This window comes from Puntigrus tetrazona, chromosome 7 (genome assembly GCF_018831695.1).
Source record: "Puntigrus tetrazona isolate hp1 chromosome 7, ASM1883169v1, whole genome shotgun sequence".
Classification (NCBI taxonomy): domain Eukaryota; kingdom Metazoa; phylum Chordata; class Actinopteri; order Cypriniformes; family Cyprinidae; genus Puntigrus; species Puntigrus tetrazona.
In genome coordinates this window covers 27,882,665-27,909,025 of record NC_056705.1, presented here as the reverse complement: position 1 = coordinate 27,909,025, position 26,361 = coordinate 27,882,665, and the positions used below count along the sequence as shown (strand labels likewise).

General features: G+C 38.2%; 2 protein-coding genes across 5 annotated transcripts in view; one reads left to right on the top strand and one right to left on the bottom strand.

The window, feature by feature from the left end:
• The first annotated feature begins 2,171 nt into the window (after positions 1–2,171).
• On the top strand, positions 2,172–16,620 carry adamtsl5 (ADAMTS like 5). Of its 4 annotated transcripts, XM_043245204.1 has the most exons (15): positions 2,172–2,281; positions 2,735–2,954; positions 3,042–3,277; positions 5,207–5,279; positions 8,135–8,256; positions 8,592–8,652; positions 9,123–9,228; positions 9,339–9,466; positions 11,051–11,174; positions 12,206–12,289; positions 12,798–12,961; positions 13,060–13,270; positions 13,468–13,575; positions 14,670–14,741; positions 14,848–16,620. In XM_043245204.1, exons 3-15 carry the CDS (start codon positions 3,258–3,260, stop codon positions 15,174–15,176), a joined length of 1,602 nt encoding a protein of 533 aa, XP_043101139.1. In that variant the 5' UTR covers positions 2,172–2,281; positions 2,735–2,954; positions 3,042–3,257; the 3' UTR covers positions 15,177–16,620. The 4 variants fall into 4 exon arrangements, with proteins under 4 accessions (XP_043101139.1, XP_043101140.1, XP_043101137.1 ...); XM_043245205.1 differs by having other exon boundaries at positions 2,735–3,277; positions 8,144–8,256; XM_043245202.1 differs by having other exon boundaries at positions 2,735–3,277.
• serinc4 (serine incorporator 4) overlaps positions 16,526–26,361 on the bottom strand; it is a 9,887-nt gene continuing 51 nt past the window's right edge. The window contains exons 1-12 of the mRNA XM_043245206.1: positions 26,073–26,361; positions 23,628–23,795; positions 23,247–23,425; positions 22,861–22,940; positions 21,663–21,756; positions 21,039–21,250; positions 20,790–20,885; positions 18,473–18,599; positions 18,317–18,389; positions 17,890–17,929; positions 17,639–17,786; positions 16,526–17,439 (exon numbers count right to left, since the gene is read on the bottom strand). The exon at positions 26,073–26,361 is cut by the window's right edge and continues 51 nt beyond it. Coding sequence (XP_043101141.1) covers positions 17,229–17,439; positions 17,639–17,786; positions 17,890–17,929; positions 18,317–18,389; positions 18,473–18,599; positions 20,790–20,885; positions 21,039–21,250; positions 21,663–21,756; positions 22,861–22,940; positions 23,247–23,425; positions 23,628–23,795; positions 26,073–26,141 — 1,497 coding nt within the window. The 5' untranslated portion in view covers positions 26,142–26,361 and the 3' untranslated portion in view covers positions 16,526–17,228. The remainder of the gene's footprint in view (positions 17,440–17,638; positions 17,787–17,889; positions 17,930–18,316; positions 18,390–18,472; positions 18,600–20,789; positions 20,886–21,038; positions 21,251–21,662; positions 21,757–22,860; positions 22,941–23,246; positions 23,426–23,627; positions 23,796–26,072) is intronic.

Here is a 26,361-nt window from a genome sequence, read left to right as displayed (position 1 = left end):
CTTTTGTCTTTGTGTGTTCGGAGATACACCAACCGAGACAAATATATACTACATTCGTGACCTAAGAGTGCCAGATACAAGCTGATTGGTTCGTGTTCCAATGCAGCTTACTATCTTGATATTTATATAGCTGGCTAAAAACCCTCCACCGTCCCCAGCTCCACCTGTGTAGATCAGCTTTGGGTTATTTTTTGTATGCTTTTTGTTCATCGGCAGTAAATAATCGCACCACCGTGGCCACATGCATTGGTAGAAGTTCCTGTACTTGCTTGCAACAGCAGCAAAAACCAACAGCAGCAGAGCAACCTATTCCACTGAGACCAAATACATCCACATTATCATATCTATCACCATGCTAAAATCTTTCAAGAGTTATTATGATTAAACCAATTGGTTGAATAAATTATTCAATGACTCGCTTTGGTAACTACTGGTGAAATGTCTTAACATGCAGAAAGACTATTATGACCTCGTATACTTTTATTTGCTTCGCAACGTGAGAAAGAGATGTTGGTGCAATGTATGGAGGATTCTGTTGGCAAAATCACACGAGCACAGCTGTCAGTGTCAGGTTTACAGGGATTACAGTCACAGACATGTTGATTCCCTGCCTGTTAGCCACACAGGCTTGGAACATTGTCTTTCCCAGGTTTTTTATTCCTTTGCATTATGGTTAATAAAGATTTTTATAGTCTATTTGAGTGACCAGCAGGTGGTTGTTGATGGAGTTATATAACCTGGAGAAATTAATAAAATGAAAGTATCTGAAAGTATATGCACAAGAGAAATGTGGTCTGTTCGCTGCAGCATCTGCTATCATTAAAGACACCACTGGGACTGCTTGTCAAAAACGCTACATATTCAGTTGTCAAGAAACATGTTGAAAAGTGTGTGTCATATCAATGAAAGACTATCTTTGACTATCCAAATCTGTATGCTTGAATGCAATTAATTGTTATCTATTTAATAATGCCGACTGGGATCTTTGTACATAAGGTGCTTAGAGGGAATCAATACTTTCCTCACGCTTACGTTTTTCCAAACCTGCGTTAATTCTGTTGAACGCAACCGAAGATATTTTGTAGATGTTCTTAATCAAAATATCAACAGAAGTTCATACAGGATTGGAACAGCTTCAGGATGAGGAAATCATGACAAATGCAATGTAAATGTTGAGCGGACTATCCCTTTAAATAGTTGTGAATCAGAGGTTGACTATGTTCATTGAGAAGCATAAAGATGTGGTACACTTGCTAAAGACATTTCTCTGCAAGCTGGAACTTGCCATTCGAGGCTCTGGGGCACTTAAACAATCATCATGCTCCGGTAAAGTGCTTAGTAGAGTTAGAATTGCTTTCTTTTTTTTTTTATCAAAGGACATAGAGACAAGAGACATAACAACGCCTGGGTCTGTGGTTTGTATGTGATGATCCATTGCAGTTGATAGCAGTTATTTTAGGGACTGTTTCCATGGTCATGGTTGGGGTCTGCAGGAGAGCTCAATATAACTTCAGCCACTTGTTGAGCGGTGGCCTGTCATTGTCGTGATATTTCTAAACATCTTCATTGGCTAGAAAACAGTGACAAATCCATTTATATTTTACACGAATGCACATTAAGCCTCCTAACAAGCAAATTCCAACCAATCACTGTTCACTAATTTCCATTCATTTGTATCATATCTGTCTTTTGTCATCCACTTCAGGAGGAACGTATCAAACTAAATGCATGCAACGACACAGGTTGTCTCAGAATTATGTTTTGACGTAACAGAGAAATCATTTTTGACAAACCGAAGCAACAGCAAAGCACTTTCCTTGCACCCAGATAACAATAACACCTAAACATATTCTATTTAAAAAGCCTATCAGTGCCAGCAGTGCCAAAAACACAATCTGGCATCCACAAGAGGAGCCTCAACAGATTGAGCCTTGAAAATGACCTATAGAAAATCCATTCAACAAAGTCAATCCCTCTGGAAGCTGGTTTCTAATTCGTACTAATGGCATGCACATCTTTCAACTGATTTCAGCTTTCTGTAACTTAAGGCTTACAATGCAGGGACAATTTAGTACATGCACGAACTACAGCTACAGGAGCATTTACAATCTGGATTGGGCAACATTCCGCTTAAGAGGGGCGTGTTTACTAGTTTTTCATCGGAATGCAGGCACACACTGGGCTGAGCTTCAGGTGAACGCGGCGGCACGCAATGCTGCGGCTCTCATTCACATCAATACAAGCTCGGGCTTAGTTCGCCGCGGACGATGCTTTCTGACAGGTACCTCGCTGCTACTTCACCACGCGAGCTGCGTTTACACGTGTTTTGCTTGTGATCGTAAATAAGATTTACAGAGGATGCTCATAGCTTATAACGAAACAGGCTACTTTAAAAAATAGTTCGTTGTGATGAGCATCCTCTTAACTTGCCACAATAATTTATGTCATTTCTAATCAGTTTAAACTAACTTTAGTAATTAAAAAAAATAATAATTATCACTGCGATGTCACTTAAATTGATTTAAGACAGCAATATTAATATTATTTAACGGGTCTATTGTATATCGTGCTAATATATAGAATGTTTTTCACATTATAATTAGATATAATAATAATAATAAAAAAGTATTATTGTTGTTGTTGTTAACAGAAACATGCATGTGTTTTATGAATGACGCACAACGTTTGTGCAACGATAAAATAAGGGCAAACGCAATATTATATGTCTCCTCAGATGATTCAGTAATTCTGAAAGTGAATGTGAAATCTACAGGAGGACCGAGTGTCCTGACCGAAGAGCCGTTAGTTTCTCTCAAGGAGAACGGATGTTGTTTGTGAGTGAGAGGCTCAGGTGAAGTGCACAGAAAGCCACCTGAAGACAGAAGAGCTTCTCCTCGTGAGATCGGACCCTGGACACTGATTCGGTTCGTCCTGAGAAACGGCACCTTGAAAAAGTGAGGAGGGCTTTAAGTAACGCAAACGAGCGGAGAGGATGTGAAGTGGTCAATAGGCTATTTATTTAACGATTCATTTTTACTCAGGATTATGTAGGATTCGTTCAGGTTACCCTCTTTGGGAAAAGTTCAGGAAAAGTCCCAGCGGAGGAAACGCTCGTAAAGCATGGATGCAGTTAGGTTTCCCGACTTTTTTGAGGATAAAAACAATCGGGATCGCACACCTCGTGGTCTTTACTTCATCAGATGAGTCCAGTTTCAGATCTCAAGAAGTTATTTTGTGACACCTGACGAAGACCTAAAATGCAGAAGGCAAACAACAGGTATGTGCTTTTCCTTTACTTGTGCGTGGAAACACGTTGATGATTTGATTGAATTGCTGAACGCAAGATGGAAAAGAACAAAGAAGGCAACCTGGATTAGAATCAAGTTTATTCAAGTTTATCTCTTTAGTCGAGGCTATGACGTAATGATCAAAAAATACAGTAAAAATTCACCACTTCTATAACAAATACGTTTTCATCTCTAAATTAAAATCAAAATTATTTGATTCTTACCTTTTAATTTCAGTTTAAAAGCACCAAAACATGGGAAACTATTTTGTGTCATGTGACAGGAAAACATGTATATATATATATATATATATATATATATATATATATATATATATATATATATATATATATATATATATATATATATATATATATATATATATATATATATATATATATATATATATATATATATATATATATATAAATGTATTTCAGATATATTCAGTGTATCAACATATTATGCTTTATTTGTTGCAATTTATTTATTCAAAACCAAATTTTATTTTAGTCACATATACTTTGAAATGTCTATTATTTTTTCCCAAATTTTTATTATCATTGTCTCTGAAAACTCACTATGCTGGTTGCTTTTAAATGTTTTAAATAATATTTTATTAAAAATAATAATGAAAAGCAATTTATAATGAAAAATAATGAAAGGAAATGTGCTGATGATAGCTGCAACATCGTTAATAAAAAGAATATTTTTTTCTATTTATTTTTGTATTGTTGGTGGATTTTTTTTTTTACTAGAATTTTTACTAGAATTCTTGGTTATGGAAGGAACATTTTGCTAAAAAAATGGTCCCACATCCAGGAAACAGCTGTTTAATCTAATCTTTGAGAGGAGAACAGTTTACTGTTCACATAAACTTGAGGTGCTTCGGCATGACCCATAAACAAATTTACGACTCCAGTTAAGTTCAGATTTAGCACTTTGTGGTTCATCTGCCAGAAACCCCATGGTTGCAGACCCATTCGAGGTTTATTTTATGTGGCTTTAACTGTAAAACATATATATTTAGAATTTAAAGCATTATTAATTAAAATTAAAGTCATATTGTTGTTGTGTTTTTTAACACATTGTCATGAGAGGCACAAGTTTTATGTTCTTACCTGAAGGCTATAGCAGTCAAAACCATCAAAATGAACATCATTATTGCCTTTTAACTACAGACCTCTTGACCCTTGACGATAAACTAAGCTTTATTATGCTAAACTGTTATAAAACTTGTGCAGTTTTTTCAGATTATGCTCTAATTATTATGCATCACTTTGATCCTGTTTATTCACAATGATTAGAGATGCACATCTTATCAGAGAAGATGTATTTCATCATATTACCCTTCTAATGCAGTTCTTCATGGGAGTGTATTGTTTATAATTGACCAGTGTCCATTCTGGGTTGCTATTAAAATAAGCCTCTTAGCCCATAAGCACATGTCCAGAGACGATTAGGAAGAGGAAGGATGTTTGTACACAAATCTATGATGTAGAAAGGAATATTGTGGTGTGTTTACACGAGTTTTCTCTATTAAACTTCTCGTATTTCTAATTCATAGGCATTGCAACCATTTAAAAGAAGACAGTTGGGCTTTAGAAAAGCTGTAAAGAGTTTCTGAGAATCTGCTCTTTGATGAATCAGACGTTGTGTGGTCTCTTAGTATTCTGACCTCACTGATGGGAGTCAGACTCATAGTCGAAAAATGCATGTAAACATGTTTTCTCAGTGGTGGTGATTTCTCAATGTATAGGACACACTATCACTATTTGTTGTGATTAATCAAGAGTCTTTGATGCAAACACACACACACACACACACACAATGAGCACTGAAATCCAGGCTCCATTTTAAAGTCAAATGGGGTGGTGTGTAACACTTTGACTTACATGATTTATTTTCTCTGTCTCCAGGAAGCTGTCTCTGTGCCAGACCCTCGCCCTCATAACACTGATGTTGTCTCCAGGATGCCTGTCCTCTCTGCCTGTAAGATGGTCCCTATTACATTATCCTTCAGTTTGTAGACTGTTTGCAACAGTAACTTTACAGTCCTGTCAGGCAGTTAAACTGAATTTTTGAGGACAAGCTTGAACAGTCAGTTGGGAATGCTCAGATTGGCAAGGCTCGCTGCCAGGGTTTTGCTCACTTTAACTAGAGTGTTGTCTTTCCCGTTGATTGCCAAGAGCCGAGCTTAATCAGAGCAACCCGGGCAGGATCACCTTGGGGGGATTCAGAGACTGGGTTGCCACCCTGTATTGTTTTGGAATTGCTGTTTATACACAGTGCAGAAGTGATAAGTTAAGAAGAACATGACATTTGGCTTACGCTCTCTCTTTAACCTTTGAGAGGGTTGTTCACCTAAAAATGAATAATTCTGTCCTTGTTGCTCCCTCTTATGTCATTCCAAACCTGTATAATTTTTGTTCAACTTTGATAAACTAATTAAGATGTTTTCAAAGAAACCTGGGAATATTTTGTCCTACAGTCGCGCAAAACACCAAAAAGATCATATTTAAAGGTCTTTATGTATAAAATATAGGTTTTGTACTGCCATCAACAGTTTAATAAAGCACTTTAAACATTGAAGGGATTGTTACATTCTTGAGTGTGGAAAAAGGTTGTTTGGATTTTAAAATGTTCTTCACACTTCTTTTAAAAACGGTTAAAAGGGTCATTGATGAACCATGGTTTTTCTATGGAATTGCTGTGAAACCCCTGGAAGCTTTATTGTTAAGGATGCGTTGATCAGTATTTATATGAATAAAAGGATTATTGATTCATAATTGATTACTACAATGTTCACGAAAGCGTCAAAGTTTTTGTGGAATTAATTCTTAAGTGGAGGGACAGAACTTTCTCAGCTTTGATTAAAACATCTTATCATCTTCCCATATTATGGATTATGTAAGGTCAAATTTTTGGTTTTAGATTATGCATGCAAGGTCAAAACATTTACTTTTTCTTATAATATTAATTTATTTTTACATTATTTGCTCAATAACTCCCAAATTATACATTCAATTATTCGTTGTTTTATTTAGCGTGACGCTAATCTGCAGTGATTGGTCCTATTGGTAAATGTAATTTAAAGCAGTGTTTGTGATTGTGAGCAGCGCTGCTTTGTGTACAGCCGTCACCAGGGAATCTAATTGTCATGCTCCAAAAGCGGCACCTAATAGCAACAAGTGAAACGGCTTGGGATCCATTTTGTAAACGAGGCATTTCAATGATTCAGAGTCAACTCTTTCTTTTGAGAAACGGTAACTTTATACATGATGCACTTTCAGATTTAAAACTTTGCAGCATGTTTTCATTCACTGTGTTACACCATGCATGAAAGGTCATTTTTTTTAAGTTTTATGGGTTTGGAAAGACATGAGGGTGAGTGAATGATGACAGAATTTTCATTTTTGGGTGAACTATCCCTTTACGTTTCACTGGTAGTTATAGCTTGCATGCACTACTCAGCCTTTGGTACCTTCTGGACCTCACCCAGTCAGTTTCCCTCCCAAGATCCAAGCCAGGTCTTGTCCACCAGTCATTATCATCTTCATTCCACTGGAATGACTTTTACATCTCCTTAAAAAAACATAAACAAGACCTATCGACAGGAGGCCAAAAAGTTCATTTCAGACTTATGAATTTCCAAAATTTCTTTCCAAGAACACACAAGTCAACTTTTTAAAAACGTGCCTTTGGGGGTACGCTGGTGTTCTAAAGGTGAAAGGTCGATTTCATTAATCCGCCTAGCCCACGGGCCCCATGACAGACTGTCATCAACACTAATTTGAGTCTTTGCTACAGTAATGAGGGCAGTTCCAGGTCAGTCTGGTATTGAAGATGATGGACGTCAGTCATAAAGCACTATTGTGTCTGTGAGAGTGCAGTCATCAGTCTTTTTAACCCTCACAGCTGGACATCCTCACTCATTACCTAACCTCTATTCACCACAGGTCTCTAGGCTAAATAAGTTCAGGAGATTCTGACATTTCTTCCTGTAATGATAACCTTATTAAATGATTCCAACCGAGCCATTTTTTGATTTGGAAGGGTTAATCAATCTCAGGAACCGGTACAAAGCTCTGCACCAAAAAGCAGTCATATATGAGCCAGTAAAACATCCCTTTAGGGGTCAAACTTTGGAATGCAAGTTCAATGCTCTGTTTGTACGCTGAGACCTTTTCATTTTGTTACAACGTGTTTACACGCCTCATGTGACTTTCTGAGTTGCTCAAATTAGATTTACGTGATACCGTGGATGAATATTATTTTAGCAACACAAACAGCTGCTCTGTGCGAAGTTGTTAAACATGATAAAAGCTGAAAAACAAGCTCCCCACGCCTACTTTACATTTAGTAGAATGCACACACCTTGAGGAGATGTTGGGCCTAAGGCAACCCATGGAAGCTCCTCACTCTTCACGGGCTGTTACTGCCTGTTTGTCTCGGATCAAAGCCAGCAGCGGATCTAAGAATGACAGAGTAATGTTATCCTTGAAGACGATTAGCGGTGGTCTGATAGGAATACCACTTGTGTAATGGAGGCTGTGTGTAATAGAGCTGATGTGGCGTCCTCAGTCGAGCACCTGAGGAACACTCAAACACTTCCACAAATGTCAAGTGCAGTCTAGCATAGCCCACGAGCAGGAAATGTTTTGGTGGCCTCTCATATCACGTAGCTTGAGCACTAGCGTGTAGGATTCCTTCGCTTTAGTGCTTAACATACATCAGATGACTTCCTCTCCGAATATATTTGACATGCTGTTGTTCTGTATGTATGTATGGGCCTGCAAAAACCATCTCAGTTTATCGACTGTCTCTCTTTGTTGTTGTTCTGTGAGGGACCACAGATGCATAGCCAAATACATTTCATGAACGATTGGGCCCCGTGGGGCGGCTGGTCCGCGTGTTCACGCTCCTGTGGGGGAGGGGCCTCTGTCCGTACACGCACCTGTATCACCAGGTAAAGCACGGCCTTTGCTTAACTATTTTTAATAATGCTATCCAAAGTACGTTTACCTAGGGGAGGATAAAGATTCTAACCCCAATCTTTGCATCTTATTTATTGCTTAAGATTTCTTCTTCTTCTTCTTCTTCTTCTATTTTACATTAGCACATATTTTAAATTTTAAAAGCACATATTGCTGCAGATAAGGTGCAGTGACAAGCTGTTGTAGCCCAAAAAGGTTACGTTTTTGCACATTTTCTCTCGCAGTAAACAAATACAAGAACACATCCTGTGTGAACAGCCTTATGGGGTTTTACTTGATCATGCTTGATTATTGTTTCTCTCTTTAGGAATCTGGTAGGAGGGCCTTGTCCAGGGGACACCAGACAATACAAGATTTGTAACACAAAGGTGCAGTAAAATACATTGTATTTTTTTTGCTTTGGCAATAAGGTCATCTGGCCTCAGACTGGTCAGATTTTAAATGGCTGGTCCTCACTTTCATAACTTCACTTTTTTATATATCACTTAATAAATAAGTGCGTTGATGTATGTTAACATTATAACATTCCATATAAAGTATGGTTTTCAGGTAAAACCCTTGTTTTAGTGCATAGATTGCCCCGCACTGTTGTCTGGTGTGTGTTCCTGACTAACCCTAACCCTGAATATGGTTTCAGTGATCATGAAATGTTTTGAAACTCTTACAATCCATCATCCGGGACAGATGTTAAAATCAGGTTTAAATGGGGTCAGTGTGTCAGCCTGTGTTGCGCTTATCCTGAGTCCTCCAGGGCTGTTTTAGTGAGAGTTAATGAATCAGGGCTTTAGCAGCTCTGGATGTGTGTTTTCTCTCCTGAGCTTTGTGTCTGTAACATCAGGAGTGTCCTGCTGACTCAATGGACTTCAGAGAACTGCAGTGTAAAGCTTTCAATGACAGACCCCTGGTCGCTGGCAGCAGTTACCGTTGGACTACCTTTCATGGAGGTCAGTGAAGCATGACTCTTCTCTTTTGAAGCATGTGTTGTGTTACTGTGTGGATTTCTCCTTCTGCTGGGTGCTTATACCGACTGAAACCTGATTTATTCTTCTTTCAGGATCCGACCCATGTGAGCTCAGCTGCCTGGCAAGCGGACACAACTTCTACTACAACTTTGGCCGAGTTCTTGATGGCACACCATGCCAATCAGATCAGGGGACAGTCTGTGTGAATGGAAAGTGTCTGGTGAGTTAGTTCATAATCGCTGACAACCACAAAGTACCCTTCCCCTTACAAAATGTAAAATTACAAAATATATATAAAATATATATATATAATTTTGGTGCTAATATTGGTGCTTTTTTAAGGCCAAATTAAAGTATTACAGATACATATTAAAGGTACATATTACAAAAACTTGAATGAATGGACCATAAGCCCCGTTTAGTCCTGAAGTCATGCTGGTTTCCATCACATGAGGACTGGAGAAGAGAAGCACATGCATAGTGGAGCCCAATTATTAGCACCATGTGGCAGATTGAATCCATATGTGTGAAGCACACCTTGTGTGTGTGTGTGTGTGTGGTTGCCCCTCTGTGAGGCCCACCGAATCATGGGAATGTGCCATTGAGAATCATTATTCTACCAAGATTAAGAAAGGAAAGGCAGATAAAGGCAAAGAAATATAAGATAAGGACGGGAGGTCATGTATTAGGAGAAGGGTTACACCTGCGTGAAATGGAGTGCACGGGAGGTCTAAAGACAAACAAGGGCTTAATTATATCCTGCAGAAATTGCTGAGGACAGTGCACTCCTGCACACCTCCCTTCTACCTCTGCAGTCTCCCCTGACGTCTCCTCCTCCACCCCTGCACTCTGGAGCTTAAGCAAAACTTCTGCCTGAATGGTCTTGATCCCTGGCCGGGCCTCATGATCCCACTCTTGTTTGTGTGCGGTGGCTCAGAGAGAGAGATCTGTGTCATTCTGCTGCCCGTCTGTTTTCACCTGCCTCTGTTTGGACCTGTGGACCCAAACACACACAAACACACGCAGAGACCTTTCAGGATGGTCTAGAGTTACACTTATATAGTGGATGTTAAAACATATGATTTCTTATTATTATTATCAGTGTAAAATACAGTCCTTAATACAGTTATGCTTCCTAATAATTTTGCAGAAACCATTTTTAGGATTTTTCTTAAGAGTAGAATGTACAAAAGGACAGCATTTATTTGAAATAGGAATGTTTCATATTTTTATGCATCCTTGGTAGATATATAAGACAAAAAAAGAAAAAAAAACACAAAAATCTTCAGTGCATGCTGAGAACTGAGGGAGTCTTGTTCAATTCACATTTTTTCCTTTTTACACCTAATCCAACCATTCTAAATACATATATTATTAAAGAAATGAATCTTAAAAGCTTAAAACTTAATATTACGATTACAAATCAATTACGAATGCCAGAAAATATGATACTGGAGATAAATGGATGATAGCTATTTTTTGTGGCTCTTACAACGATTAAATCTCTTTTTAGTGTAGTAGATAATGCTTTTATTTTGAGGGTCTTTAATCTTGGATGCTTCACTCTCTTTAGTAGTGTCTATGTTTATTTCCTGGAAGGTCTCCAAGATTCTGGAGGCCATAAGCTGTTCCAGTTTTCATCAGGAGCGTTATGGGATCAACTTGTACTGTTAAAACAGAATGTGACGGTGCTTGATATTTTGGCTTCTAATCACAGGGTTTGCATGTGTGTGTGTGTGTGTGTGTGTGTGTGTGTGTGTGTGTGTGTGTGTGTGTGTGTGTGTGTGTGTGTGTGTATGTGCAGAAGCCAGGATGTGACTTGATCTTTGGATCTGAGCAGCAGGAGGACGCCTGCATGGTGTGTGGAGGCCACAACTCAACCTGCCTTCATCACAGAAGCATTTATCAAAGCAACGGGCAGAACAACGGTCAGCAATGAATCTAACTACATTCACACTGACTTCACAGCAGAACAGAAAAATAAGCTCAGAATATGTTCTGATTTATATAGCTCAACTTTGAAATCAGTAGTTTTATTTAGACATAATACAAGAAATGTGAATTATGGTAACGGTAAAAATCTTGTTTTAATTGTAATAATTGCTTGTATTAATTTTGCTATTCAGGACAACACAACTGTAGTTTTTGGCATTTAGCCATGAAAACTTACATTTCTGTTCAAGTTTAAGTTAAGATTATTTGTAATAATGCAGCTGTACATACATATATTTTAAAGTATTTTTTTTCTTGTTATGGCAAAGCTGGATGTTCATTTTTGTGGAAATTTTTCTGCATTCTTTGATGAACAGAAATAGAAAAAGAACAGAATTTATTTGAAACAAAATGTTTTTGTAGCTAAGCTGCAGTCATCTTTGTCACGTTTGGCATATTTTATGGGATTTAAAAAAAAAATCAAACTTTTAAACTGTGTAAGTGGTTTCTGGGTGACTGTGACCGTCTCTTTTTCCTTCTTTATCTCTCGGTTTCTCTCGCCCTCACGCATATCTGTGCGCTTAGAACATCGACACCTCTGGCTTTGAACTTCACCGCATGAAACAGAACCTCTTTTAAAATCTTCCTTCATGCTGGCCAACTGAAAATACAGAGCATTTTCATTGGGGGAAAACACAGCAATAATACTGGCATTGTTTGGCCACCCAAAAAATACTAGGTTTCCCACTCTCTTGCATCTGGATTTCTGAGAGTAGGATAACAGACTCGAGGCTGCCAGCACAGAGCTCTGTAAAGAGGGTCAAAAGTCAAAGTAGAAGAGAAAAGAGCAGCCCTGGTCATAAGTCTGCGGTTCGGCGCCTTGCAGCCAGACCGATCCATGCAGCAGCTGCAGTGAGACACATCATGGAATACAATTCAGAGCAGGACTACGCACCTGTTGGAAATAACTGTTTTCTTTTTTTCAAATAGGCTGAGATGCATTACTCTCTCATCTGTTTCCCTGCAGGACTGTTTGGGTACAGTGAGGTCGCTATGATCCCGGCCGGAGCCACACACATCAGAGTGACTGATAACAGCAGAAACTATCTAGGTTAGAGCACGGCCCTGTGTGGAACATGTGGTTGTAAGAGCTAAAGTAGCAAGGTGCACAGTGTGAGACAGAATTGTAGAAGACAACAAAAAAGCATTTACTTTGTTGCAATAATATGTGACCCTGGACCACAAAAAGTCCAAAAGTAGTTGGGGTATATTTGTAGCAATAGGCAAAAATACATTCTCATTAGGATATTAAGTAAAGATCTTGTTCGGTTAGTAATATGCATTGCTAAGAACTTAATTTGGACAACTTTAAAAGTGATTTTCTGAGTATTAAGATTTTTTTGCACCCTCAGATTCCAGATTTTCCTAATTTTGTCCTATCCTAACAAATCAAGGGAAAGCTTTTTTTAAATTTAGCTTATATAAATCTCCATTTCAAGTTTTTCTGTATTTTTTGGACTAACAAGACATTGTCAAGACATTGTGCAGTTTGTCAGATTTCTGTATAAGAACATTGCATTTATGCAAAAAAACACACTTTTTGTAAATGCTTTTCAAAGCTCTCCAGAATGGGCGCTCTCAGTTCGTCATCAATGGGAACTGGAAGATCAATATTCCTGGGGAGTACAAAGTGGCAGGAACCAAGCTTCTGTACCGGCGCTCCGCTGATACCTGGGAGAGTTTTGAGGTTCCAGGACCTACTCAGGAGGACCTGCACATCATGGTTGGCTATAAAATGACAAAATGTAAAACCAAATCAAGACAAATATTAAACCCTAGTGACCAGTACAACTGTGTTCATTTGTTCTGGACTGATTGTAGGTCTTGTCCACTGATAAGAACTCTGGGATTGAATATGAGTACTGGCTGCCTCCGGACCGCTATGCCCTGTATCATGGGAGACGTCAGCTTCGGCAGCCTCACCACACATCAAACCACTTGCCCTTTGAACTTCCAGCCACTACAGCTACTGCTACTACAACCACAACCACCACTACTACAACACAGCCATTCACGAAACCTCGTTTCTGGGGTAATTAAAGTAGAATAAAATAAATAAATAAAAATCTATTAGGCTTTTGTTTAAATTACATTAGCTGTAAGTATCTTGTCTGTGCAGTGGCAGGATGTGTGATGGTAAATATTTGGAAGAAATTCCCCAGTCGCTTTAAGTTTAATGTCAGGAGTCTTTTGTAAATACAACTGTGATTTACGAGGTCATGCCCTCAGGTCCTGCTGCTCGCTGGCCTCTTCAAACCCCCCATCAACAGCAGCCAGTACCACGTTTGGAAAGAGATGAAAACCGCAGGAACCGACTGCCCGAAATACATCGTAGAGGTCAGCACTTTATTATTGCCATTCATGTATATCACAGACATTCTGAATTCAGTCTTACATTTGAATACAGTTATCATGAAATTTTGTACTTTAAAAAGTAAAACTTTTATTCGAATTGTTAATTGGTTATTTTCAGAATACAGGTAAATAGTTCAGTTCTGCACTAGTGAAAACCTCTAATGTAATCAATGTCTATTCTGCACAAATAATCTCTTATTTACATTGTGTTTATGAAGGTATTCATTAGCATATAGAACAAAAAACACTCATCTTGCCAGCATCTTGAATGGTTTTCGGCAGATTCTGCCTACACTGAATGCCTCTGATTGGCCGTTTGCATTGACGTTTCTGGTTCTTTGAATGTTGAAAATAGAAACCTCTGAAGCTCTTTACTTAAATACTGTTAAAACACGAGTGTTTGAAAGCAGGAATCCATCAGTGGGTGCCGAACTGACCTCAGTTCAACCAGTCCTCCAGAAATAGCATTTTTTAAATTTCAGTGTTTCCATTCACCATTTGCATATCATTGCGTAACCTTTTCATTACCTCTGTTAATGAAACACTCCACTTTTTGGGAATAGGCTCATTCTCCAACTCCACCAGAGTTTTACCATTTTGGAATCTATTTAGCAGATCTCCAGGTCTGACGATAGCACTTTAGCAAAGCTTAGCATAGATCATTGAATCCAATTAGACCAGTAGCATCTTGTTCAAAAATTACTAAAGAGGTTCATTATTTTTCCTATTTAAAACTTGACTCTTTATAGTGTACTAAGACTGGCGAAAAATGAAAAGTTGAATGAGAGTATAGTTCCTAATCATATAACTACAGAAGAGTCATGTTTTAAATAGGAATAATATTGAAACTCTTTTGTAACTTTTGAACGTGGTGCTACTGGTCTAATTGGATTCAATGATCTATGCTAAGCTATGCTAAAAGTGCTATCGCCAGACCTAGAGATCGACTGAATGGATTCAAAAAAAGGTAAAACTCAACTTAATAACTCTGGGGGAAAACGTTTTTCCTTTAATTGTTGTTTTGCATGGTTTACAAAGTCAAAGGGCTTTTTTACGTCATGACATCCTTTTTGTAGGCCACTGTGGGAAATGTCGCCGGGTCCGAGGGAAAGCTGAGCGCCAGCGCCAGTATTGCCAAAAAGATTTTGGTGAGTTGAATCAGTGTCTCTTCGATGCCAACACAATACAAATAGTTTTAAAATACATATTGGATGGTGTATTGGATGATGACAATATATTTGTCTGCCGTGACAGTATTTCGAGCAAAAGTGCTAAAAAAGGTCTATCATGGTGAGGAGACCCGCTACGATGTGCAAATCATCCACACATACCGCAACCGTTATCGTCTGGAGCACCGGGAGTTCCTGTGGGCGCCCAACAGATGTGACTGTCCCTTTCTGGAGGAGGGGCATCAGTACATTTTAATGCTACGAAGGCATATTAATTATGAACGCACTCTCAATCGTATCCTGTTGGAGGAGGACAGCTACGCTCAGCCTTATCGGGCACGTGAGGACAGCCTGCTGCGCCCCCTAGAGGAGCTTTGCGGTAACCGAGGGAGCCAGACTCAGTTCAGGGGGTAAACACACGGACAGTCACACTTATTCTGAAGTTCAACTCTCATGCCAAAAGACAAGCTGCGGACAGAAACCCATTCTGACGTTGAATTGAAATCAGTGATGGTTTTACTAAAGCATTTTGCATTCCTCAATAAGGACAATGGACACTTTGTCGGGATGAAATATGTCCATGAGGACATGAGGCAAACCAAAGCAAAGAGAGTCACTAAATGAAGCACTTTAGGTGGCCAGTCACCTTTTAAAACTTATACACCAAAGTAAATAATATACACACAATTTATGATGCCTTTTCTGGCACCACGTGTTTGTTAATGGCATTGACAGCATGTATAGGAAGAGTTTGGTTCCAAAACGCTGTAAATCCATTTAGCTTAATTTGAGTAAAAATGCATTTTCTTTAGATCAAAAACACTATTTTCTGTTTCAAACTTACACATAGCATCTTTTTAAAAAAAATTAGAACATTTTTTAATTTTCATAGATTTATTATAAAAAAGTGATTTATTTTTCCCCCCAAAATCCAATAAACCCATTACCCTTTTACTCTTACTCTTTTTTTTTTTTAATTTATGAATTCAACAGATCATCTTGTTAATGCTTTAAATCAATTACAACAATAAATGGAAATTTCAGCATGAACAAAAACATAAACAACATCACTTTAAACCAGACAAATTCCAAAATTACATTTTCCTTAAATTCAACTTCCAAGTGCATTCATCTATGCCATGTTACATTCATTTAGTAAGTGCTATAGGCTTTGCAGCGCTGTATATAACATGGCACTATACACTTCTACTGACAAGCTACGCCATATCACATGATTATGAATGCTATATAGCATAGCTTGTCAATGATCTACGGCTCTGTGTATTAAACGCGCTCCATCTAAAAGAATATGAAGGACATTTTGGCAGAAACGTAAAAAAAATGGCGTTTATCGCGTGTTGGAACAAAACTCTTCATATCTTTTTATGTGCATTTTGATGTTTTTATATATGTATTTATAAGCAGGCAGTATTTCTAGAGGAAACTTTGAATTATATATTTTGCCTTATAATTTTAAATGTATCACCATCAATATTTTAGCTCTTATCAACAGTTATAAAGTCTCTCAGTGATATTATAAAGAGTGTTTATGGGTCACATATACATTTACACATTCAAGATAAGCATATACATAAAGCTGTCTATGGCGTAGCGCTTTTGCCAAAGAACAGTTGTTTTCTGCTTTATATTTGGCAGCCGTTTTCCCTTTAATCATTAGCAGACTAACTAAGATTATCCTATTACCTTGATGTGGTTCTTAAATTATGGTCCAGCCTTTCTACAAAACACACACAAATCGAGAATGTGTTTTGTTAAAAATATATTTAGAAAAATAACTTATCTTTTATGACAGTGACATCAAACTTTCTAACATAAACATGCAATTAGGGCTAAACAGGCTGGTTGTCACCAAGCTATTAAAGTCATTATACTCTAGAGAACAGCTTTTTCTCCCTGTGGCCTTTGATTGGCTGAAAGTGGGTGGAGCGAGTCCCTGGAGAGAAATTATATATATATATATATATATATATATATATATATATATATATATATATATATATATATTATACACAGATACATACAAGCCACAGATCACTGAAATAAAGCATTGCTTACATAATTTATCCAAATGAATATGCATAACAAAAGCTTAAATTAAATAGGAAAAAGTCTATTTTAGGTAGTGTCCAAAAAAAATATTCTAAAAAACACTAAACATACAGACATCCAGCTTGTCCAGAAAATGTTCATGTCATATTCCTTTTGGCAATTGTAGCACATCCCCTAAAGGTATGCTTGTACAGTCCAACATGGTTTACATTTTCTGTTCCCATGTTGAATTGCATTCATAGTGCTGGTGATTTTAATCCTAACAGGATTATCAGGAGGATCAGTGTTAATTTAATTGAAGTCTGCTCTTCAGCGATCGGAGATCCGCCGTGACCCACTTCCTTGGCCGTGGAAACCCATCCCCACTGTCTTTGACGCCGTTGAACAGTCTGTAAATCAGACGCTGACGCTGACGTGGCGGTGGGAAGCGGCCCGTCTCTTGATGCGGGCGCGCCGAGGTCGTTTCTGATCAGACTGGCAGTGGCACAAAGGACCCAGGAGAAGCCATAGATACAGAACCACACAGGCCCAGCAGGAGGACAGCTTGACCCAGAACGTGGAGTAACTCCCGTGGGTGAAGGTGGTCTCCAGCACAGCAGTCTCATAACTGGAGGAGACAGAACTGTATTAGCATTTGAGCCCTCTTTACTTCCATGTACGTTTGTATGTGCACTATACGTTTGCCAACAAAATTGCAGAAAAATCTTCCGATATTAGCTAAATCTGAGGTGTTTTCAAAAATATTCAGCTTAGTATTTCTACTCTGATCTCCCGAACAGCTTAGACAGTTTCTTTTAACAACTGACCTGAACCAGTTAGTGAGGGTCATCATTACGTATAGGGAAGCCAGGAAGAAAACAAAATGGAAGAAAAAGTAGCTGTAGGCGACGCGCTGGGTCTCATTGTGGATGACTTTCTGACAGCCTTTGTTCTCGTCAATGACGAACTCTTCCTCTGATGGGACGGAAAACAAAGATGGTTATAAATATGCTGTGTTTAATGACATTAGTATGTTTGTGAAATCTTTGGATATAGGAACTTGTGATATTCCTCTCACCATCTTCAGCCTCTGGGCAGCAGAAGCAACAAGAGGCTTTCTGTCCATGAAGGAGAATCAGAGACATTATCAGAGACAACATATTTAAGTACAACATTTACAGTACAGTCATTTTATTAGTTTACTTAAACATTATTTACTCCACCGTGTGTAGTTCCAAACCTGTATGACTTTGTTCTGTGTAACACTGATGTAACAAGATATTTTGGAGAATGCGGGTAGCCAAACGTTTTCTGTTACCATCGCCTTCCATTATATGGATTAGAAAAAATAGTCAATGGGTGTAACTGAAACTTTGTTAGCAATTGTTCAATATATTCGTCATACATGTTTGGAATGACAGGATTTCAGTTTTTCAGGGGGTGAACTATCCCTTCAAGAGTTAAAGAACTCAAGTCACTAATATTTTTCTGACAAAGTCACATACCTGGAACTCATAGCGGTAAACTTTTATCATCCAGAAAGGCCCAAAAACCTCAGCTAAGTACGAAGCCTCATTGCTGAGAGAGAAAACAAGCAGTTAGCATTTCTATTAACGCCCCGATTACTAATATCTCTCCACTCTTTGTACTTTTTCTCTTACCATGCGAAGAGAACACAGCAGTACATGATAGCTGCTCCAATAATGGCCACTGCATTGCCTTCATTTTGAATCTCATCCCTGCTGACTTTGGGGTAGCACACCGTCATGTTGACCCCTTGATACTCCACTGAAAGAACGCACAAAAGCTGGAGTTGTTCATCACACATTTATTTTGCCCTGAATTTTGTGAATTAAATTCCAGATTCATAACTTATCATTCCTGTCGTTCCTGTTGCATTAAAGAAATGCACCCAAGATGAAAACTATATTATTTACTCACCCTGATCCAAACCTGTATAAGTTTCAAAAATATAAGCAAAATATTGTAGAAGTCATTGGGGTCCAACGACTGTTTGATAAGCAGAATTCTTAAAAATATCTGCTTTTGAGCACAACATAAGAAAGAAACTAATACAGGTTGGGAACGGCATGAGGATAAGCAAATGACGACAAAATGTTCTTTTTGGGGGGTGAACAATTTCTATAACAGCAAATGCAGCAGTTACATTTATTGTCATATTTGCACGCTCTGTTTAAAAATTCTTGAGCCCATTGTTGCTGGGTTTAGAGATGCTTTTCTGTGGATACTGTGTGTTACGTGTCTGAGAGAATTCCTCTGAGATGGGATTAAACTCCCAGCATGCCTCAGGGTGCACTTCAGTCCTTTATGAAGTCATGCAGCAAACAAAGGCTATAAACTCGCTGATAGTTAAGGAACAAGACTGGACACAACACACGCGCACACACACACACACACACACATACACACACACACACAGACATATATATATATATATACAGTGCTATTCAAGTGCAACTGTACTGCCATAATTAATCTCAGCACATATGTGACATTTCAAGCCAAAAGCTCTTCATCCAAAACGTCTGCAATCCTTTGTAATTCAGTATAACATCTGTATTTCAAATACCCCGGTGAAACACCCTCAGCTACATCTGTGTTACATGCTTGAGAGCTTTTCTATGACCTCAGTCAGCAAAGCTTTTTTTTTCTGGAAATCTCATTCATCTCTGTCGTATGTTAAACACTCACCATTCATCACCTTTGCAGCGTGCCGCACTTTTCTCTGAAATTCCCCACTAACGGATGAAATGATTTGAGGTGAGATGACTAAGCAAGAAGAGTTTCGCAGGCTCCAATGATGACTTTTTGTTAATGACTAAGCGATTATAGGCAGTTTGATTAATTCTGCTGAGGGATAAATCTACTGGGTTACTCCGGTTAAGGTTTGCACGCACCACCGAAGGCTGGTGTGACCCTCACATATCAGATCAGTCTGTGATCTGCGTTGTGCTCTAGAAAGCATTTTAGTGTTTCGTAAAGAGCAGAAAGCATTCAAACAGGTCACCAGTCACTCTATAAATGCCTGTCATCATTACTGTGACTTGGCTTTATGTTGGCAGGTAGAGACAGGCTCACACATGCTGGACCCAGGATTAGTTTCTTCTGAACAATCAGGGTTAAGTGTTTAACGACCTGCAAACAGGTAACTGTGTCATTAAAGTGTTACTTAACGCAGCAGCAATGATGTGATCCACTTCATTTAATGATAGTTTTATACCCGTCGTATTTTATTTCTATTTTTAAACTTTTTATTTTTTAATTATCTGTATAATTTAGTCAACAATTCAGGTTGTAGTTGTTTTGTTACGTGCCTTTGTAATTTTAACGATTCATGTGTTTTTCTTTCTGTTTAGCTTCATGTTTACTTGAGTTTTATTTGAGTTATTTTAATAGGACTCAAATAAAGCATATGCTTTCATTAAGCTGACAGCTCTCTCTGACCCGCTCAGATGAAGTCTTGTGAGAACAGCGATTGGTTCTTGTCTCAGACCTCCCCAGAGGTGATTGGTCGAGGGACGAATGCGCTGCCCGTGACCTCTACAGTAATCTTTTCACCACTCTATGAGATAACTACGATTAAATACTTATGATAAATAAATAGAGTATGCATAGCCTATTTCACATCAGCAGGCCAAATCATTGCGCTCGCGTTTATTGATTCAGGCATTTACAAAATGTTTCTTTTCCCGTAAAGTTCCCACAGAGAACACGAACAACTCGTGCTTAAACGAAGATAAGTGACTCATTTGAGAAAATGACCTTTAAAGACCTTGAAATCTACTGATGCGAGCAGTGTATTTAGGACGCTTTCATTAGTCTGAAAGAAAGTTATCAGAGCAAAACAGCCCAAAAATCTTAAAATGTACTATTACACTTTTACTGTAGTAAATAGTTTTTGCGTGTAGTATCTTGCCTTGAGACCTCTGCATATGCAAGGCGCTCTTTCAGACTTACCTTTCTCTGGTGGGCGGCTGGATAGAGCCGAGAAGGTCAGGTACATGACATAGCAGCAGATGATGGAGGCCTGCAGGAGTCCTGAGCGAGGCTGCTCTGAGAGGGACAGCAAAACAAACTCAGCATAGCGGCACTTATGGGTCAATTGTTGCAAGAGCATTCCCACAAAAACTCATTTTCTTTGATTTGTTTATATGAAAACTGTTAATATAAGACACTGAACTACTGTTTTGGTGACAGATCACTAACTTTGCTGCACACAGGGAGTGACCGCGATAAAGGACATGATGGTGCAGAGGGCCAGGTTAGTCCATAGCAGGGCTTTATTCAGGTGGCATCCCGCCGGGTGAGTGTAGTATTTGTACATAAAAGTGAAGGCCATGGTGGCGATGGTGTAGAAAAAGAGGGTAGCACACATGACTGCCACGTACCACCTCTTATTCTCAGCTGCACCGGTTAACCTAGAAATAAGAGAGACGGGGTGAGATCAGTGAGCTCACGTCTAAATCAAAACAGAAAAAACACAGTTTCATTGCATTAAGGTGACTTTTTGCTTTAAAATGGCTCTCCACAAACATCTGGGGAAAGCTGGATGGAAAAATGGGAAGATTGAATGTGTGTTTGTATGCGTGTGTATATGAATAAGTGAGATACCAGAGCGAGAAACAGGAAGGGAGTGAAGGACAGAGATTATCTAAAACTCTAAGACTGTGGAGGCAGATATTTTATCATTCCAGAGCGAGATGTGACTCGGACACGAACCAGATGTGGTTCTTCGTAGCCTGATAATAGATGCTTTGGTTGTTGTGGGTTGTTGCGGGTTTGTTTTAGGAAGTCGTACCTATGCCGTGTGAGCTTAGTTTCTTCACTCACCAGTTTTTATTCCATGTGTGAGCGAAAGCAGTGATGAGAATGAGTTGAATGAGGATGAAAGCAAAGCCTCCCACTACTCCAACATAATGCCAGGCTGCATGAAGAGAGGAGAAAAGAGAACAAAGAGAACTCAGATAAAACATTTTAAGCACAACATTTTTAACAGAAATACGTTGTCTTTTTAATAAATAAGGCCCACCCAGTGAATCCCCGCTTTGTACAATAATGGGAAATGTTCATGTGTCTATAGTGCCACCTGCTGGATTAAATAAAACGTGCATCCAGACTTTCCAGAGCCATGAGCCTCTAATATAATCCCATTAAGCACATAATCACTTTAGATAGAGACTATTCACTACCATCCCCATGTCTTTCCCATGGCATACAGTACACTGTACTATGAACAGTTTATTGGTATTGTATTGGTTATTTTTTATTTCATATTAATTTATGGTTATCACTGTTGAAAACGTAATTATGCATTCTCATTTACATTATTTTTACAATTAGACCATCATGTAACGCTCATTTATTGTTAATCTTTAAAATGAATTTTATTATAATATATATATATATATATATATATATATATATATATGTGTGTGTGTGTGTGTGTGTGTGTGTGTGTGTGTGTGTGTGTGTGTGTGTGTATGCGTGTGTGTGTGTGTGTGTGTGTTATTTTTTGTATTAGTATTATTATATATTTTTAGACATAGTGAAATTCTGATTATGTATCAAATTATCAAATTGGCCAAAACATGCATTACCGTTCAAAAGTATGGGGTCTGTAAGATTTTGTTAATATTTGTGAAATAAGTATCTTTTTTTTTTTTTTTTTTTGAAAAATTGTGAGATATTAATTCAACAACGTTTATATATTTGTTATACATTCTGTGAAAATGTAACTCTGATAACTTTAATATTAACTAAACAAGACTGTAATTATTAAGAACTTAACAGCTGAAATCAAACTTTGATGCTTATCTCATAATCTGTCATTTTATAAATGTTTTTGCACACTTTGATCAAAACTATGTGTTCTTGTGTTAAAATAAATACAAATAAATAAATACTGACCCAGCACTTTTGAACAATAGTTGGATTTATTAATATCAATCTGATCTTGAAAATGTTGATACTGGTGCATGCCTATATATTATTTATCAGAAATATAAGTCTTCAGAGACAATCATCTCACCATGCAAAAAGGATTCTGTGGGAATAAAGAAGGCAGCAGCAATCATTCCAAGCATGGTGATGAACTTCAGAAACCAGAACCTAAGTGAGGATGAGGGGAACAAGTGTTATGTTAGTTTATAATAAGTAAGTGAATGAATGCCTCAACATAGTTGGTCCTTCAATCGCCTTCAAAGATCTGGTTGACCCTTTCCATATCATGTTCTTTCTCATAAGATCTTTTCTCCTTAACTTAACAGTCTAAGGAAGAACAAAAAGTGCACCTTTTTCTACTGGAGAGAATCTATTTGCGCAGCAGACAGGTTCCATGGGTGTTAAAGGTTCTACATGGAACCGTAGTTTCCAGTAAAGAACCTCAAAGTATGTAAGGAACGTGACGACACTGACCCGTTATGAATGAGGGCTCGGAAATCCTGACTAGACTTCACATCAATGAGGAAGATGGCCATCATCAAGTAGAAACAAGCTGTGCCGAAACAGACCCTGTAGACGGCAGAGTAGCCCACCAGCATCTGACAGTCCCCTCCACCGTGAGCCTCATCGCACACTACGTTAAAGAAAGGCACCTGAGGAAGAATGACGTCTGTTATTACGTGCCACAGTGTTTCTGCAGGGCACAGGCTGCTGGCATGTGTAGCTGGTGTGTGTCCTGCCAAGCAGATTAGCCAAGATTTGATTGGATGAGACTACAAATGAAGCAGAGTTTGGGGTGTTTACATAAAACTAGGTTAGAACCACTGGAGTCTGCGCAACTCGTAAACAACTTACATTCTCCCTAACCGCCTCCGACACGGTCTTAGACAGCATGAGGCATGAGACAGTGCAGGCCAGGATGTGGAATAACGTGTACATGACCCGCGTGGTGGTGGACGATTTGACGGGCGGACAGAAGGAGCAGCACAGGGAACACGGTGCCGGGCCACAGCAGCAGCATATCTGATGGAGAGAAAAGCGGAGCAGCCAGGGTTTGGGATTAATCGAGATCACTCAAAGCATCTGGATTTTTCTGATGGATCAGGGCTGGTTTGCCTGGATGCGCTCCAAGCATCTTTTATCCTCAGTTAAACCCAGAAGCGTAGATTGGGCTGAAACTCGGTTCCCGCTGACCTTACAGATTAACAATCCATCTTTTGTGAGCATATGCAGGATTTGGAATGATAACGGCACGTGTTATAAAGTCTTTCAGAAAAGTTTAACGTTGTGCTTGCAGTCATTCACTATTTGAAACACAGGGAAGGCCCATAAAAATGTATAAAATGTATTTTTTTAACTGAAATGTACATCCGTGAATGTACTCCTACATTGTGTTCCAGTCATTGTTGCCTGGAGGATATTGGGTTTTTTTTAAATACTAGTTAGTGTTATCGCATTGGACTAAAACTTACTGACTTTGCTCAAGCAGGACATAAAACGTTTTTTTGACAACATTTGTATTGTTTTGGGATTCCTTTCCCCTCATTTATAAAACAACAACCAACCTACACAGATTGCTTACACATGTCTTGTAATGTATATTACCAAATATAGAATTCAATATTTTTGACAACATGGTTTTTTTCTATTAGCCAGGTTTTGGTTACTTTTTGGAGCTAATCATACGTAGGCCTCAATGATACAAGCTCTTGAGTGACCAAAATTGTACATAATAATGTGTTTATTTATTTTTTTTTCACTAAAAAGTGTGGTGCAGATTGATAAGTCCTGTGCTAACTGAAGGAAAACAATATAACGATTAAAAGATTTGGTGATAATAGCATAGTGAGAGATTTACAAGCAATTTTTAAAAGGCCGGTCATTTTTGACCAGGAACATCAATGCAGGAGATGAATTTTTCATTTAACACTAAATGTTTAACATTTAACATTAACATTTAACACTTCATTTAATTTTATTCACCCAAAATTGTACATATTATTATTTGTTCAACCTGATGATGTTCAAAACCTGTAAGGCTTTCCTTCTTCTTGGAAACACAAAAGAAGGTATGTCTCGGTGTTCGGTTGTTCATACGATGACCGTCGGTGTCCAAATGATTGGGACCTCACTGACTTTAATTGTATGGACAAAAACAGAAATGCCTTCTTTTATGTTTCAAAGAAGAGAAAGAGTCATACAGGTTTGCAATGACATGAAAGTAAAGGTTGAGTAAATGACTGTGAGATTTGATTGGATGTTGCTGTTTAGAGACAAAACCCTCAGGTGCAATTACTTAAGGGAGTGTGAAAGAAGCCGAAAGAGTTTATTTTGTCCTTTATAGAAAGTAATTCCAAATATTCCCCAAAATGTATGGTGTAGTATTATTTGTGTTCTTTTTTTTAAATAAATCATCTATCCTTGATTACGTAATTTTCTTATTAACTAAATGTAAAAGAGCAACTACTGTTTTTTTTTAATTAATGTCGACATGTCTATAAGTTCACTGATAGTGCATCTTTGTATTGTAGTTAAAATTCACCTGAGACAAGCTGTCTGGTTACTATATAACTCAAACTGCTCTGATAAATCAGTGGCAATATTCCTACAGCCAGTGAAGGAGGATGAAAACAAACGGACTCTTAAAGCTCATGATGATAGAGTGAGTCATCCATCCTCTTAATTTCATTTGACAGAAAGCACTTTCCATGATGTCTGTATGTTTCTGTTGATAGAGGAGTTTTACCTTTACATGCCAAACAACAACAACAACAACAACAACTGACAGACTGACTTTTACCAGTGCAAAAAAAAAGTAGTGATCTAAAATAGTATTGGATTTGAAGTTTAAAAGAGGATTGTTCTGTTCTGGTGATTAAGCGCAGCCACCGAGTTATTCAATTGAAAATGCACTACTGCAGGGTTAAATAGTTGATACAACAAAAAATAAATGAGCTGAGGACTAAGAGCATTATGCCAGAGCATTATGACAACCTGTAAACACACTGTGTCACTTCACAAGCTTCACAATATTTTTAATAGCCCAACTGTTTTCTAAAGCCAAACCCAAAACATCTGAAAATGACTAGTTATAGGATAACTGACATGAGAAACAGACAGTTTCCTTAAGTTTAGCAGTTCTCATACATTCTCAACCAGTTCAATGTTCTACAAAGGCATGTCGAATTCTTATAAAAGAAGCTTGAATGAATGAAGCTTCATCTCTGAGACAAAAAACTATTATCATCAGAAAACATTTGTCATTCTCACAAGATCACCCTCTCTCTCTCTTTCTCTCACCTGATAAGCCACCATGTTCAGGAAATAGTTGTAGACACCGTTGTGATGTAAAGCTTGAGAAGTCGACATGGCTTCTTGTCTCTCAAAGACGCTTAGTCATTAAAACAAAAAATATTGGATAAAATATAGCAAATAAAAAAGTATATGCTACAGCCAGGCGGGGTCAGGACACTATTATCTGTAGGATCTCCCCAGCTTTACAGGAAAGAGTCCTCCTGCGAGTGTATTTCCACGGATCCCCAAAAGCACAGCCTCATGTCGCTCTTGTGGGAAGATCCGAACAGCCTTC

Excerpts from the sequence above, each read along its gene's own strand:
- adamtsl5 (XM_043245204.1), top strand. The coding sequence starts at position 3,258 with ATGCAGAAGGCAAACAACAG. Across the intron at positions 8,257-8,591 it reads ACACGCACCTGTATCACCAG|GAATCTGGTAGGAGGGCCTT; the intron begins GTAAAGCACGGC and ends TTCTCTCTTTAG. Across the intron at positions 13,271-13,467 it reads CACGAAACCTCGTTTCTGGG|GTCCTGCTGCTCGCTGGCCT; the intron begins GTAATTAAAGTA and ends TCATGCCCTCAG.